Here is a 17454-nt window from a genome sequence, read left to right as displayed (position 1 = left end):
ATTTTAATTATTACCAAAGTTAATCTATAAATTCAATGCAATCTTACTAAAAAACCCAATAGGATTTTTAAAAAATGAAAATTGAAACTTTGCTTGATATGCTCAAGAATATCCAAAAATAGTTGGAAAAAGCAGAGTAAAGAGGGATTTGTCCTCCCAGATACCAAAACTTACTACCAAGCTACAATAAAAGTGTGATATTGAGGCAGTAATATATACGTATATCAGTAGAACAGAAAAGTCAATCCGTGAAACAAATCTGAGCATAAATGAGAATTTAACATATGGTAAGTCAGCATTTTAAAATTAGTTGGGGAATAATGGATTGTTGTATGAATGGTGCTGGGATTTGCCTATACAAGGGAACTTCAAAAAGTTCATGAAAAATGGAATTAAACATAAAACTAAAAATACAAACTTTATTTCTCAACATAGGCTCCATCAAGTTCAAGACATTTTTGTAAGCGAGGATACCAGCCATTTAGTCCATCTCTAAAGAACTGAGGGTCCTGGGAACTTAACCCTGTCAATACAGCCTTTTTATATTATTAACTTAAGAAAAAATGGGTGCCCTTTAAAGATTTTTTTAAGATTAGGAAACAAGAAGAAGTTAGAAGGAGCCAAACCAGGATGGTAAAGTCGATGCCTAATGATTTCCCATTGAAACTCTCACAAATTTGTCTTTGTTTGATGAGAAAAATGAGTAGGAGCATTGTTATGGTGGAGAAGGACTCTCCAGCGAAGTTTTCCCAGGCGTTTTACTGATAAACTTTGGCTTACTTTCTCCGAACACTCTCATAACAAGCATATGTTATTGTTCTTTGGCCCTCCAGAAAGTCAACAAGCAAAATGCCTTGCATTCCAAAAAATTATCGCCATGACCTTTGCTCTTGACTGATCTGCTTTTGCTTTGACTGTACCATTTCCACCTCTTGGTAGCCATGGCTTTGATTGTTCTTTGTCTTCAGGATCATACTGGTAAAGCCATGTTTCATCTACTGTTACTATTCTTCAAATAAGTGCTTCAGAATTTTAATTCCACTTGTTTAAAATTTCCATTGAAAGTTCTGCTCTTGTCTGCAGCTGATCTGGGCACAACAGTTTTGGTACCCACAGAGCAGAAAGTTTGGTCAACTGTAATTTTTCAGTCAGAATTGTATAAGTTGAACCAGTTGAGATGTCTATGGTGTTGGCTATTGTTTCTGATGTTACTCAATAGTTCTCTCCAATGAGGGCACAGACAAGATTACTTTTTTCCTCACAAATTGATAAGGATAGTCTGCTGCTGCAGTCTTTATCTTCAACATTGTCTTGTCCCTTCTTAAAACAACTTATCTATTTGTAAACTGCTGATGTCTTTGGGGCATTGTCCCTATAAACTCTTTGTAAAGCATCAATGATTTCACCTTTCTTCCCCCCAAACTTTACCATAAATTTGATGTTTGTTCTTGCTTCAAATTTAGCAGAATCCGTGTTGTTCTGATAGGGGCTCTTTCCAAATTGATGTTTTATCCTTCTTATTGCCTCAAACTGGATCCTGTTCAGACATATTATAACAAGTTAGTATGAGTTTATTTTGGTGCAAACGAAGTTTGCAATCCATGCATTCTTTTTCTAGAACATGCATTTTCCATGAACTTTTTGAGGATCCTGTATTAGTCCATTTTTGTGTTGCTATAACAGAATACTTGAGACTGGGTAATTTATAAAGAAGAGGTTTATTTGGCTTATAGTTCTGGGACAGCCACATCTGGCATGGGCCTCAGGCTACTTCTACTCATGGTGAAAAGAGGCAGACAGCTGGCAGGTACAAGCAGATCACATGGTCATTACAGTCCATATTTCTATCAGTGTTCTGCCCACCACCATTTAGCCAGTTTCTAAAAAGTTTCAAATCTTCCCTGGTTTTCTTATCTTCTATACTTTCACCAGCATGTAGGCTTTTTCTAGCCTGTTCCTCCAAATTCCTACAGCCTCTCCACCCCACTCCTGTTACCAATTTTCTGTATTAGTCATTTCCATTGCTCATAACAAAATACCTGAAACTGGGTGATTTATAAAGAAAAACAAAATGTATTGCTCACAGTTTAAGAGGCTCAGAAGTGCAAAGTCCAGGGAACACATATAGTGAGGGTCTTGGTGGTGACTTTAGTGGCACAGGGTATCACATTGTGAAATGGCAGAGCAGAGACAGCAGAGAGAGAAAGACAGACTATCCTCTCTGTTCTTTTAAAGCCCTCAGAACTGTGACCCTGACCATCATTTTTAATCCATTCATTACTGCATGGTCCTACAATCCAATCATCTCTTCAAGGCTCTGCCTTTCAATTATGGTAATAGGATTTCCCACCCTCTTAACAGTCACAGTTGGGGCCAAGTTTCTAATACACAAAACTTGGGGGACATAATTCAAACTTCAGTGAGTTGTGGGGGAACATAATTCAATCCACTACAGACCCCTTGTATATTTTCTTGTGTGTGTGTATATATATATATATATATATATATATTGTGTGTGTGTGTAATCTATGTGTATTAGGTTTTGTGCATGTGTATATATATATATTTCATAACCAAGAAGCTATACAGGAACAAGTTAATGCATTTGACCACATCAAAATGTAAAATATTATGAATATCAAAAAATATAATAAAATTAAGATGTTAGTTACAAATTGGGAGAATATATGTGCAACTTTTAGAATAGAAAAATAACTAATATACAGAAATGTACAAGGAAGTACAAATCAGTGAGAAAAATACAGCTAAATAGAAAAATACGCAAAGGATATTAGCAACTAATTCTCAAAGAATAAATGCAAATGACCAATAAGCTTCTGAAATGATGCTTAAGATAATAGGTATTTAGGAAAATGTGAAATAAAATGACAATCTGATGCTTTATTTGCCTCTTATATTGGCACTAATTACTAATATACAGTATGCATGAGAGTTTGGGGAAATAGGTCCTGTCATATGCTTGATGGGGGTGTAAATCGACCCGGCCTTTTTGGAGGGCAGTTTGGTCATATATCCATTAATTATATAAAGTCTCATATTCTTCTTTTAGCAATATCAAATGTATAAAATCTCACACCTTTGACCAAACAGTTCTATTTATAGTAGGATATCCTAAAGAAATTCTTCCACTTGTGGGCAAAGCTGTATGTAACAAGTTATTCATTGTAGCCTTGTTTTTATTAGCCCCACACCCAGAATAATTTTATGTTAATCAAGCAGGGGGTGTATAAATATACAGTAGCGTAAACAAACTATGGAATAGTATGCAGCAATTAAAAGGAATGAAGCAGCTTTAAATGTACTGGCATGTGGAGCTCTTTGAGATATAATTTTAAGTGGAAAAAAGTCACAAAACAGTATGTAAAATATGATCCTATTTATATATTTTAATAAGACATATCTGTGTATGTAATGTATAGAAAAGGATTTAACACACCAAAGTTGTACCAACAGAGTGGTAACTGTGATGTGGATGAGGATAGTGGAGTTAAAGCAATACTTTGCGCTTTTTCTGGGTTTGAGCCTTATTAGAATGTATTTTTGTGGAATTTGTATGTAACTACAGAAAATAAACAGAAAATAATAAAATACCTTAATCATCTTTCCATTGGGATACATAGTCCTAACTCTTCTTTTTTATCAGCCACATGGTATAAATATAACATAATTTCTTTAATTGCTCGCCTATTGATGGCCATTTTATATTGTTTCAGGTTTTTTTTTAACCATTACCAGCACTGCAAGAAATATCCTACCATATATATCTTTGCCAAACTGTGTAGGTATATAGGTTGGCTAAATACCAAGGAATAAAATTGCTGGGTCAAAGGATTTATGCGATATTATATTTATCACTTAACAGAGTTTGCCAAATTGCCCTTCATAAAAAGGTTGCATCAGAATATCTGCCTCCAGTATAGTGTGGGAGTGCCCATTTCCCACAAACTAGTCAACAATGTTATCAAATTTCTAAATTTTGACAAACTCACAGCTGAAACATGGTAAGGCATACTTGTTTTGATTTGCATTTTTTTGAAGTTGAGCATCTTTTCATATGTTTATTAGTCATTTGTATTTCTTTTCTGTGAACAAATCTGTTCATGTCTTTGGCACACTTTTCTATTGTTTTTTTAACCATTTTAAAAAATGATTTGTAAGAGTTTTTAGATTATTGCAAACTAGCCCTCTGACATTCAATGCTAAGTTTTTATTTTATTATTTTTTTAAACTACTGAAGTTTTAAATTTTTATGTAATCAATTTATCAATCTTTTCCTTTGGAGGAGAAAGTAAGTTTGTCATGGGAAATTGAGTTCTGAAAAGCCATTAATAAGGTTGTATGGTACTATGGGCTCCCTGGCTCACCTCCTGAAAGCTCTTCACACACACAGGGGCCCCTCACGGGGTAGTGGGGCCTCCGCTGGGGTGTCATATTTCAATGTTCTAAGAAGAGGCTGCCAGGAGGTTCTATATTTAGAGTATGACTCCACAGCAGGGACAGGTGGATGTCTGGGGACTAACTCCTGCATACTTTGTCCCTGAGTTCTAGGATTATTCTGAGGGGCTTGTAGAGGTGAAGTTGTAATAGAAATCAGGGAATAAAAAGGCTATTTCCTCCTGGCGACTGCTTGGAATCCTGTACCTTGTCTTTCCATTTGTGAGGGGGAAATGACATGGACATCAGGAGTGTTGCAGCGATTCATTGTCATCCACAGACCTTCACCACCATCTCCACTGGAAGTGCTGGACGCTCCCACTGGTAGGGTGACATATACTACATGAATGTCCGATACTGGACAGATCTCACCAGTGTCATTATGGAATGAAAATTCCACTTGTTGAGCCTTCTTTCCATCTGTGAGGGGGCAGTTATTCTTTTCACGGGTGTGGTGAGATTGATTTGATTACATGCGTAATAAAATCCAAATAAAACCCTTTGAATGGAAAATGAATGGGAAAGTGTCTCAAGAGGGAAATATAGAGACTGAGATCCTCATCCTCTCTAACTCCAATCAAGTTAATCTGTGAAGTCTCTAGTTTGTAAGGCACTGGGTTCATCAGGAGTTGGATCGTCATTAAATCACCCCGGAGTCATCTCGGAAGAAGTTCTTAGACACCTGACAGGGGACCATAAGTTCAGCTAGAACTTCAAAAGTTTATAAACCACTTGTGTAAAATTGCAAAGATTAGAAAACTGAATGTCTTTCCAAAGATTAATTTATAGATTACTTTGAAAACGTGCTGGTTTTGTTTAGGAAAATTTTGTATTTAAAATGTCAATAATTACTAATTTGTTTTGAAAGCATTTTTAATGTGGCACAAAATAATGTAAACAAATAAACGAGTCTTTTGTTATTTTTACAACCTGAATATTTTTTTAAGTCAAATGAAAATGGCTTTACCGATTACAATAAATAAATAAATAAATAATAAGATGTTAAAAGGAAAAAAAAAAAAAAAAAAAAAAAGATTTTAAAAGAAAAAAAAAAAAAAAAAAAAAAAGATTTTAAAAGAAAAAAAAAAAAAAAAAAAAAAAGATTTTAAAAGAAAAAAAAAAAAAAAAAAAAAAGAACATATAAAAGAAAGCTAAGGCTCTGCTTGCTCTCTGCTTTCCTTCCTGATAACCCGGTCCCTAGCCCATCTGGTGCGAAGGGCAGGTTGTGTAGGGGGCAGGTTGGAAACGTTGGTTTCATAGCGTAAGAGGGAGACATCTGATTATTTTAGTTCTCTCTGAAGATTTATTTCACAGATCATTTTCATAATACCGACTGTGTTCAGGAAGAGTCTTTCTTTTTTGTTCCCCCATAAAATTTTCAAACAAACTAGAATGCTTTAAAAATGATGGTGTGTGGAATCCAAACAAAATATTTTCTGCGTGTACAGGTGAATATAAACAGTAATTTCGTTTTTGTTGTTTGTTTGTTTGTTTGTTTCTTACTTCCCCAGGTTGAAGCAATTCCTTTGAAGAAAAATTTCATAATATTCAATTTTTTGAGGCATGCTTATTTAAGAAAAGGAAATGTGGAGAAATTATTAAGAAGCATATATACAGCCAGGGAGAAGTAGAAAGAAAGCAGAAAAGGCCAAGGCCAAAGCCAGGGATGGGGGTACAGACTTTCCTTGGTAACAAGAGAAGGGCAAACTCCAACCGTAAGACGGTGATGCCACCTGTGGGCTCTCAGATTGGAGAGGACCGAGAAGACTGGCAGGGCTGTGCGCGCTCAGGCACCGCACGCAGACAGGCCGGGTACTGAGGCTGTGCGTGTGCAGGCGGCGCGGGGGGAGGGTTCCTGCTGCAGTGGCCTCCTGAATTGGGGGGCGAGCTCGGCGCTGACGCGCGGCCCTCACGTGACCTGGAGCTGCAGAGCGACGCAGCCTTCGGTGCAGTCGTCATTCCCGTCTGGCTACCAGCTCCCCGCTGCCCTGCGCACGGCGGGCTGGCACGGGGCCTGGGGAAAGCGGAGCAGGTAAGGGCCCCGGCCCCGCTCGCGGAGCCCTGGGCTTCGGCTACTTACCCACCCCCGCGGCGGGCGCAGGGATGGGGGGTCTATGCTGGCTCAAGTTTGAGGAGCCTTCTCCTCTGATTCTCCGGAGTCCCCCTGCCCACCCCCCTCCCACCCTCCCATCTGTGCAGGGAAATCGTGGGCTTTGACAGGGCGGCTGGTGGGGAGAGTGTCTCAAGAGGGAAATACAGAGACTGAGATCCTCATCCTCTCTAGCTCCGATCACTGACCACACATGTCCACTCGCTTCCTGCTCATTTCAGTGGAAGGGACACGCCACGGTGGCGTTCTCAGAGAAAATGGTGGGCCTTAGTGACTGGACGGCGGGCTTGGTAGGGGTGGGGTCTTGGAATGTGGGGAGGGACGTTTGACAACCAGGTTCCTGAATCCGGAAGGCCAATATTGGAATCTGTGGTCTGGGTGTTGGTCCAAGCACTCTGTGTCTTTACTCTCACCAGTCTGTCGGACAGGAGTTCGGTGTGGCACGGTTTGTGGTGAGGCGAGGGGAGAAGGAGAGGAGAAAACTGCACAGGATCCATGGAGGTTAGTGTGAACTCGGGCACTGTCTGTGAGCCACTCAAGTTCTGTCTGAATTCTATGACAGGAACTTAGGCACCGCTATCTGATCGGAATGTAGGGTGGGGCTAGCTAGGAAACTTTCTAAACTGAGTTTACTTACCAAGCTTAGGACTTTTAACTTAAATTCTGTGTTGAAGACAGATAGAGACAACAAACTTTTCTACCGATGCTTTTATTTGCACTTTAAATAATTTATTGAGAAAATATGAATGGTTGTATCAAAGAATATACAATATTACTTTTTTTTTTTTTTGAGATAGCCTTTGTGGGGAGGGAGGGACAGTGATTTCGCAAAAGCAGAAGCCTTCCCCTACACCTGTCTCTTCTGCTGGAGTCTCCGAGAGGTGGGCTTAAGAGGAAGCAGATGGCAGCAGGCTGTGATTCTAGAGTATGGAATCTGGGGGCCTCCATCTTCCTTGTTATCCTCCAGCTTTCCAGATACTCCCACCTACCTGACCATCTTGCTGAAGGAAATGATGGACCTTTGGGTGAAACCCTAGAACTCTACAGGTGGTTTTAAAATAATTTGTCTCTGCCTCTCCACTTTTACTTTTCCTGCCTCCCTTTTCCACCCTGCGCATTTCAGTGCTGGGGGAGCCCCAGGCTCTGCCTGCAGGAGATGGGTCTCTAAATCCAGACAACCCATAGTTGTCTTAGATGCTAGGACGTCACAAGCATTCAACACTCTCCTCCCCTTTTCTCTGTTTGTTCCTTCCCATAGGCCTGCAGTAGGGCTGTTTACCGCTGAAAGCAAGAGAAAGAGGGGAAGGCTGGCCTGGAACCATGCAGGTGGGTGTGAAGATGGGCAGTGCCACGGGATGACAAGAAAGGTGGGCACAGCAGGTGGTGATACTTGGTAGGGTCTCATTTGAGGGCACTTCTGCCTCACTTTCACTCTGATGGATTTCCACAGTGCTGCCGCACCCCCTATTGACTTCAGTGAAGGAAACAGTAGGAATATTGGGGTAAGGGTGGGCTGGAGTGTGACTGAGAGAAGACTTTGGGGGGACCACGAGATGAAACACATTAGCAAGCTGGATCAGGGCCCTGGCAAGGCAGGCATTGGGGTTAGGAATCAGGGTACTTGTCTGTTCTACCAAATACTTGGTCTCCATTACTTTCTGTTTGTTTACTTGTTCGTAGATCTGCCTGCATGTCTGCTGTGGGGTTTGAGGTCACTGGAAACAAAGAAGCACGGAGAAAATTGCCCCTGATCAATATAGACTGGTAAGAGGGTGGGGACTGCCCGGGTAGACCTCTAGGGTGGGTTGGTGGAGAGCAGCGTGCATCCAATAAGGGCCATTGTCCAGTCTGGAGGTTCCTTATTCTCTTCCTTTCCCAGCCACCCTCTCACCTTCCCTGTCACTTACCCCACACCCTCACCTTAATTCTGGCACATGGAAAAGAATGTGATGGCATCTTTGGGAATGGGGTGAACTGAGAAGAGTAGAGAGGTAGTTTGCTAGTAATATGCCTGTCCCATCAGAACAAACCCTCCACTCCCATCTGTCCCTCCATCTGTCTGTCTGTGTCTATCTGTCTCTAGGTCCAAAGATCCCATGAGTTTATACGCTGCATCTACTTTAGGGTGTATCACCAAGCAAGAGGAGGAAAGAGGAGGGAACAGTCTCAGATCATTACAGGTTGGTATAAGGGTGGGGACTTGTGGGAGTGGTGACCAGAGCAGGTCATGTAAAAATCAAAGTCTGGGGGCTTCTTGTTCTCTCCCTTTCATTGTCAGCCCTCCCACCATCCTTCCCACTGTCCATTTGGTGTATGGAAGTACTTTGAGGGAAAATTGTTGGGAATTGGGGAAGGTGGGTAGAGGATGAAATAAGAGAGATCCAGAATTTGCTAATCATCCTTTTTTCCCACCAAGCACATAATTTCTACCCTATCCTATCCCTTTGTGTATCTATCTGTATGATGCAACAGAATTAGAAGAGAAATTTTAGTCCATTTCCTTCCTCCACTTCTAGGTCCACTTCCAGTCGCAGCTGTAGTGGCCTTTGAATGGCTGAAGACCAGCACCCTCACAGGCCTACACCCAGACCTATCATCCTCTTTCCCCAGCCCGAGTGAGCCCCCTGTACCTTGTTCGTGCCTTCAGCAGGGGTGATTACATGGGCCGCATTCAGGAATTGGGCTGGGTGACTGCAGGACTGGTGATCTGGGCAGGCACCTGCTACTACATTTACAGATTAACCAAGGGAAGAGCCCAGAGTGTGAGGAGACTTGCCAGAAATGGGTCCAGAGTCAAGATGGAGACTGTGGTTGGGGTACAGAACCAGACCTTGGCCATGAGTGAAGCCATGGCTGGCGCAGAGGTTGAGACTAGACCCAAGGCCAAGACTGGAGCAGAAACTGGAACAGGAGGTGGGCCTGGGGATGAAGTAGAGACCAAGATCACTGCTATAGTGAGACCCAGAGACAGCTCTCTGGCCAAGGCAATGGCTGGGGCAGAGGCAGAGACCCAATCTAAGGCCAAAGAGGTGGCTGGAACAGTGGTTATGACAGAAGCAGTGACTCTGACTGAGGCCAAGGCAAAATTTGCTGAAGTTGCCATGAAAGAGGCAGTGACCCAAACTGATGCTGAGGCTGGGAGAGTAGTCAAGAAAGAGGCAGTGACTCAGACCAAAGCTAAAGCAGGGGCACTGGTTCCCAGGGCAGAGGCCAAGAAAGAAGCAATGACTCAAACCAAAGCTGAAGCCCGCATATTGGCTGAAAAAGAGACAGAGATTAATAGAGTAATTGTGACACAGAGTGAGGCCTTGGCAGAGACCAAGGAAGTGACCAAGATGTGGGCCACGAACAAGACTGAAATTGTGGCTGAGACCAAGGCAAGAGCTCTGGAAGAGACTGTGAGTGTGGCTAAGACTCAGTCTGAGGTCAGGCCTGGTGCCACAGTTGATGCTAGGGGAAATTTTAATGGCATTTCTGGGTCAGTGGCTGGAGTGGATGTGAAGTCCTGTGCACAGTCTCAGGCTGTGGCCGAGATCCAGGGTGATAACATGCCTGGTGCTGGGGCTGAAGACAAGGAGAATTGCAAAACCATGCCTGGAGCAGGGTCTGGGGCAGACATGAGGGCTTCTGCTCAACCTCAAATTGTTGCCAAGGCCCACACTGAGGCCATGCCTGGGGCAAGGGTTGATGCTGGGGATAATACCAATGCCATATGTAAGGTAGGGGCAGGGGCAGATATGAGAGCTTGTGTCCAACCTCAGATTGTGGCCAAAAAACAGGCTGAGGCAACGTCTGGTACCAGGGTTGATGGTAGGGGAAATATCAGTGTCATAACTAAGGCAATGACTGGAGCTGAAAAGAAGGCTGCTGCTCAGCCTCAAGCTGTAACCAGTGCTCAGGCTGAGGCCACGCCTGATGCCAGGGTTAAGGGTAGAGGCAATCCCAATGCCCTGGCTAAAGCAGGGGTCAAGGCAAACTTGAGGGCCAATTCACAGGCTGAGGCCTTGCCTGATACCAGGGATAAGACCAGAGGCAATACTGTTATCATGGCTAAAGCAGGGGCTGGGACAGACGTATTGTCCTGTACTCAGCCTCAGCCTGTGGACAATGTACAGGCTGATGCCTTGCTTGATGGCAGAATTAAGGCTAATGGCAATGCCGACACCATGTCTAAGGAAGGAGCTGGAACAGACACGAAGGCACAGCCTCAGGCTACAGCCCAGAGCCAAGGTGAAGCCTTACCTAATACCAGAGGTAAGGCTAGGGGAAAAGCCAAAGCCAAAGGTAAAGCAGGGGTTGGGACAAACATGAAAACCTGTGCACAGCCTCAGAGTGGAGCCAGGACCCAAGCTGAGGCCTTACCTGATTCCACGGTTGATGGTAGGGGCAACCCTAATGCCATTTCTAGAGCAGGGGCTAAGGCAGACCAGAGGGCTTGTGGTCAGCCCCAGGCTGTGGCTAATTCCCAGGGCGAGGATTTGCCTGGTTCCAAGAATAAGGTCAGGGGCAATCCCAATGCTGTGCCTAAGGCAGAGGCTGGGGCAATTACAATGGGTTCTGCCCAGTCCCAGTCTGTGGCCAGTTCCCAGGTTGAGGCCTTGCCTGGTGCCAAGAATAAGGTCAGGAGCAATCCCAATGCTGTGCCTAACACAGAGGCTGTGGCCAGTACAGTAGCCTCTGCCCAGCCCCAGGCTGTGGCCAATTCCCAGGGTGAGGCTTTGCCTGGTACCAAGAATAAGGTCAGGGGCAATCCCAATGCTGTGCCTAAGGCTGGGGCTGGGGCAGATACAATAGGCTCTGCCCAGTCTCAGGTTGTGGCCAGTTCCCAGGGTGAGGCCTTGCCTGGTGCCAAGAATAAAGCCAAGGGCAATTCCAATGCTGTGCCTAAGGCAGGGGTTGAGGCAGTTACAATGAGCTCTGCCCAGCCCCAGGCTATGGCCAATTCCCAGGGTGAGACCTTGCCTGGTACCAAGAATAAGGTCAGAGGGAACCCCAGTGCTGTGCCTAACACAGAGGCTGGGTCAAGTACAATGGGTTCTGCCCAGCCCCAGGCTATGGCCAATTCTCAGGGTGAGTCCTTGCCTGGTGCCAAGAATAAAGCCAAGGGCAATCCCAATGCTGTGCCTAAGGCCGGGGCTGGGGCAGATACAATGGGCTCTGCCCAGCTTCAGGTTGTGGCCAGTTCCCAGGCTGAGGCCTTGCCTGGTGCCAAGAATAAGGTCAAAGGGAATCCCAATGCCGTGCCTAAGGTAGGGGTCGGGGCAGATACAACGGACTCTGCCCAGCCTCAGGTTGTGGCCCATTCCCAGGGTGAGGCCTTGTCTGGTGCCAAGAATAAAGTCAAGGGCAATCCCAATGCTGTGCCTAAGGCAGGGGCCAGGGCAGATACAATGGGCTCTGCCCAGCCACAGGCTGTGGCCAGTTCTCAGTGTGAAACCTTGCTTGGTGCCAAGAATAAGGTCAAGGGCAAGTCTAATGCTGTGTCTAAGGCAGGGGCTGGGGCAGATACAATGGGCTCTGCCCAGACTCACGTTGTGGCCAGTTCTCAGCGTGAGGCCTTGCCTGGTGCCAAGAATAAGGTCAAGGGCAATCGCAATGTTGTACCTAGGGCAGGGGCTGGGGCAGGTACAACAGGATCTGCCCAGCCTCAGGTTGTGGCCAGTTCCCAGGCTGAGATGTTGTCTGGTGCAAAGAACAAGGTCAAGAGCAATCCCAATGTTGTGTCTAAGGCAGGGGCTGGAGCAGATACAACAGGCTCTGCCCAGCCCCAGGCTGTGGCCAATTCACAGAGTGAGACCTTGCTTGGTGCCAGGAATAAGGTCAGGGCCAATCCCAGTGCTGTGCCCAAGGCAGGGGCTGGGGCAGGTACATTGGGCTCTTCCCAGAGCCAGACTGTGACCAATTCCCAGGGTGAGACCTTGCTTGGTGCCAGGAATAAGGTCAGGGGCAATCCTAATGCTATGGCTAAAGCAGGGGCAGGGGCAGGTAGAAGGAGTTCTGCCCAAAGGCAGACTGTGGCCAATTCCCAGGGCGAAACCTTGCCTGGGGCACGGGACAAGGCTATGCCCAGATCTGAGGCAGAAGCCATAGCAGAAGATGTTGTCTATGCAAAACCTGAGGCTGAGGCCGTGCCCACTTCTGAGAGTGAAGGTGGGTCAGATGCTCAGGCCTGCAGAAAGACTCAGCCTAACATCCATGACTACTACTGGAATGGGATTGGTGTTGAGGACTGGATTGCTGCTGAGCGGTGGATCAAATTTAGGTTTCAGGCCATGGATGGAGACTGGGAGAATAGCATGTCCTGGGCTGATGATGAGAATGAAGCCAATATTGTGTCCTGGAGTGGGGCTAGTGATAAGGCTGGTGTTATTGGGTCCTGGGCTGTGGCTTGTGATGAGGCCAGCATTAAGTCCTGGGCTGGGGCTAGGGCTGAGAATGAGGTTGGTGTTGGGTCCTGGACCGGAGCTGGGGACCAGGCCAGTGGAGGGGTCTGGGCTGGAGGTCAGACTAGTGAGGGGTCCTGGGCTGGGGACAAGGCCAGTGGGGGTTCTTGGACAGAGACTGAAAACAAGACTATTGTGGGGTCCTGGACAGGGCATGAGAACCAGGCCAATGGGGGGTCTTGGGTTATCTCTGGGAATCAGGCCATTGGAGGGCTCTGGGCTGGGGGTCAGGCCAGTGAGGGGGCCTGGCCTGGGGGCCAGGCCAGTGGGGTGTCCTGGGCTGGAGAAGAGGCCATGGGAGGGTCCTGGATTGGGGTTGGGAACCAGGATAGTGGGGGGTCTTGGATTGGGGCTAGTGCTGCGACTATGGGTAGTGTTGTGTATTGGGCTGGGACTGTGGACCAGGCTAGTATAGCGTCCTGGACTGGGATTGGTGATCAGTCTGGTGATGGATCCAAGCCTAGACTTGAGGATCAGGCCAGTGAACAAGGGTCCTGGGCTGGAGCTGGTGGCCAGGCTAGTGGAGGGTCCAGCTTGGGGCCTGAGGACCAGTCCGGTGTAAGGTCTTGGGTTGACACTGCAGACCAAATTAGTGGAGGGTCCAGGCTGGGGCCTGTAGACCAGTCCAGTGGTGGGTCCTGGGCTGACACTGGTGACCAGGCTGATGGAGGGTCTAGGCCAGGGTCTATGGACCAATCCAGTGGTGGGTCCTGGGTTGGCACTAGGAACCTGGCCATGGGAGGGTCCTGGACTGGGACTGGTGATCAGTCTGGTGGTGGGTCCAAGCCTAGATTTGAGAATCAGGCCAGTGAAGAAGGGTCATGGGCTGGGGCTGCTGGCCAGGCTGGTGGAGGGTCCAAGTTGGGGCCTGAGGACCAGTCCAGTGGAAGGTCCTGGGCTGACTCTGGGGATCAAATCAGTTCAGGGTTCTTGGTTGGAGCTGTGGACCAGGCCAATGGTGGATCCTGGGCTGGGGCTGGGGATCCGGCTGGTGGTGGGGCAAAGCCTATATTTGAGGATCAGGCCAGTGGAGGAGGGTCCTGGCCTGATGCTGGGGACCAGACTGGTGGAGGATCTAGGCTGGGGTCCAGGGGCCAGTCCAGTGGAGAGTCCTGGGCTGGCACTGGGGACGAGGCCAGTGGATGGTTCTTTGCTTGCACTGGGAGTCAGACCAATGGAGGAGGGACCTGGGCTGGCACTGTGAGTCAGGTCAGTGCAGGGTCTTGGTCTGGAGCTGGGGATCAGGCTGGTGGCTGTTCCAAATCCGGATTTGAGGATCAGGCCATTGGAGGAGGGTTCTGGGCTGGTGCTGGGGCCCAAGCCAGTGTTGGGTCCAGGTCAGGGCCTGTGGATCAATCCAGTGGAGGAGGTTCCTGGGGTGGGGCTGGTGGCCAGGTCATTGGTGTGTCTAGGCCAGGGCCTGCAGACCAGTCCAGTGGAGGGTCCTGGGCTGGCAGTGGGAGTCAGGCCAGTGGAGGGTCCTGGGCTGGCAGTGGGAGTCAGGCCAGTGGAGGGTCCTGGGCTGGCAGTGGGAGTCAGGCCAGTGGAGGGTCCTGGGTTGAGGCTGGGGATCAGGCTGGTGGCTGTTCCAAACCCGGATTTGAGCATCAGACCTGTGGAGGAGGCTCCTGGACTGGTGCTGGGGAGCAGGCCAGTGGAGAGTCTTGGGCTGGGTCTATTCCTGGGAATGAGGCCAGTGGAGGGTCTAGGCTGAGGCCTGAGGATCAGGCCAGTGGAGGGTCCTGGGCTAGATCTGAGGACCAGGCCAGTGGAAGATTCCAGGTCAGTGTTGAGGTAGAGGCTAATGAAGGATTCTGGTTTGGCCCTGGGAGTGAGTCCTATATAGGGTCTTGGTGCTGGACAGAGGAAAAGACTGATATTGTTTCCATGCCTGATAATAAGGATGAGACTAGTACTGAATCCAGATCAGGGGCTGGGGAAGAGGCCATCATTAGTTCTGGGTTTGGGGCTGAGACCAAGGCCAGTACTAGGTCCTGGACTGGATCTGAGGGGGCAACATATGTGGATTCCTCTGTGGGGGCTGAGGCTGGGGCTGAGGCTGGGACTGTGACTGGAGCTGAGGCTGGAGCTGAGGCTGGAGCTGAGGCTGGAGCTGAGGCTGGGGCTGTGGCTGGAGCTGAGGCTGGAGCTGTGGCTGGAGCTGAGGCTGGAGCTGAGGCCAACATGGGGTCTTGGTCCTGGGATGGAGATGCAGCCACTACAGAGTCTATGCCTAGGGCTGGAATAGGGTCCTGGACTTTGGCTAGGGATGTAGATGATGATGAGCTAAGTACAGCATCCAGCCCTGATATTGAGGAGATCAGTTTAAGGTCTTTGTTTTGGGCTGAAAGTGAGAACAGTAATGAGTTCAAATCCAAGAGCGGTAAAGATGTCAACTGTGAGTCTGGGGCTGGGGATAAGGCCAGCATCCAGGATACGTTTGAAGCTGCTGGTGGATTCGATATAAGGTCTTGGTTCTGTGCTGATAATGAAAACAGAAGTGAGGACAAACCTGCACCCAAGGCTAAAGCCAAAAAATCAGCTGAGTCAAGAGGCACATACCCGTCCATGGTCCCTGGGGCAGGAATGGGGTCATGGGATGGAGCCATGATCTGGTCGGAAACAAAGTTTCCACACCAAAATGAGGCCAGCTTCCTAGCTGAAGATGAGTTCAGAAAGCAGATCTGGACTGGGGAGAAAGTTCGGCCCTTGTCCTGCCGCTGTAAACACGAAGCTAATATGGATCCACGAGAGCTTGAAAAACTCATTTGCATGATTGAGATGACTGAAGATCCTTCTGTTCATGAAATAGCCAACAATGCTCTGTATAACAGTGCTGATTATCCTTATTCCCACGAAGTTGTTCGTAATGTAGGTGGAATCTCAGTTATTGAAAGCTTGCTAAATAACCCCCACCCCAGTGTTAGGCAGAAGGCTTTAAACGCACTGAATAACATCTCGGTGGCTGCTGAAAACCACAGAAAAGTTAAAACATATTTAAACCAAGTATGTGAAGACACAGTCACCTATCCCTTGAATTCAAATGTGCAGCTGGCTGGACTAAGATTGATAAGGCACTTGACTATTACTAGTGAATATCAGCATATGGTTACAAATTATATTTCAGAATTTCTTCGTTTGTTAACTGTGGGAAGTGGAGAAACTAAAGACCATGTTTTGGGAATGCTTTTGAATTTCTCTAAAAATCCATCTATGACAAAAGACTTGCTCATTGCCAATGCACCAACATCACTGATTAACATTTTTAGCAAGAAAGAGACAAAAGAGAACATTCTTAATGCTCTTTCACTGTTTGAAAATATAAATTACCATTTTAAAAGAAGAGCAAAAGCATTTACCCAGGACAAGTTCAGTAAAAATTCCCTTTATTTCCTATTCCAACGACCTAAAGCATGTGCCAAGAAACTTCGAGTCCTAGCCGCAGAATGCAATGACCCTGAAGTGAAAGAAAAAGTTGAGCTATTAATAAGTAAACTCTGATTGGCTGTATGTTTCCAAACAAATTTGAGTAATATTTTGATTTTGCAGCCTGGAAGTAATGCACATGGTATATTGCATTATGACTTCAAAACTGATGTTACCTATGATGGTCTATAGCTGGCCCATTTATGAAAACCAGATGAATTCAAACTTGTACTGAAAATACATGTGTTGATTTTTATCTTGTCCGGATTGAGATATTTTTAGTATGCTTCATGAGCAGAAACTGAACTGATTCTCCATAAGTAAGGTAATCTTTGGTCCTTTGTGTGGACTTATGTTTATACATTTGAGCCTTTATTTTTATGTCATCAATAAAGTTGTGTGTTTTAAGCAGCAGAAAAAAAAGTCATTGTCCTTGTCCTTGAGTTTATGAACTATTGGGAAAGGCAAGATATATGGAAACAAAAAGATAGCAACAAATTGTGAACCTCCGATCACGCCAGATGCTTCCCATCAGTGCTGAGAAACTGCGGTGGGCAACAGTGCTCAGGGAGCTTTACAGAAGAGGGGTCACTTAAGTAAGGTAGGCTTGAAGGACAGGATACAAAAGGGCCCGAAGGGCATTCAAGGAGGATGGAGTGGTGGAAAGAAAGGCACGGAGGTGGGAATACTGCTCCAGAGAGGAGGCTGGCCCACCTGGGTTGGAAAGTGTGTGTGTAGGGGGAGTGATGGGAGATAGAGTCAGGCAGTTGGGGTGAGTCCTGGCGTGGAGGACCCCATTGCTAAACTGGGGTGTCTGAATATTACCCCATCTACGTTCAGGAGACACCAAGGCCTTTCGTGACCAGAGGAATGACAGGATGAAAGGAAAATGATGTGGTTGATTTGTGTGTGGGATGCGTCTGAGTTGAGGAGGGGACAGGAGAGGTGACTGGAGATTGGGAAACCATAGTCCAGACACAATAAGACAAAGGTGTGAAATTTCACTGGTGGCCCTGGGAA

At 46.6% G+C, this 17454-nt stretch overlaps 1 protein-coding gene across 1 annotated transcript; it reads left to right on the top strand.

The window, feature by feature from the left end:
- Nucleotides 1-6296: 6296 nt before the first annotated feature.
- Nucleotides 6297-16857, top strand: ARMCX4 (armadillo repeat containing, X-linked 4). The gene is given in 12 exon segments (XM_008584682.1): nucleotides 6297-6487; nucleotides 6982-7066; nucleotides 7824-7891; nucleotides 8246-8329; nucleotides 8649-8673; nucleotides 8676-8745; nucleotides 9082-9181; nucleotides 9183-11119; nucleotides 11240-12430; nucleotides 12551-13668; nucleotides 13777-14475; nucleotides 14548-16857. Coding segments are annotated over 9 exon segments (7176 nt in total). The 5' UTR covers nucleotides 6297-6487; nucleotides 6982-7066; nucleotides 7824-7891; nucleotides 8246-8255; the 3' UTR covers nucleotides 16510-16857.
- Nucleotides 16858-17454: the final 597 nt, after the last annotated feature.

Source organism: Galeopterus variegatus, unplaced genomic scaffold, assembly GCF_000696425.1.
Source record: "Galeopterus variegatus unplaced genomic scaffold, G_variegatus-3.0.2 Scaffold3332, whole genome shotgun sequence".
Taxonomy (NCBI): domain Eukaryota; kingdom Metazoa; phylum Chordata; class Mammalia; order Dermoptera; family Cynocephalidae; genus Galeopterus; species Galeopterus variegatus.
The sequence above is the reverse complement of the archived record's forward strand: the minus strand, read 5'-3'. Positions and strand labels throughout refer to the sequence as shown.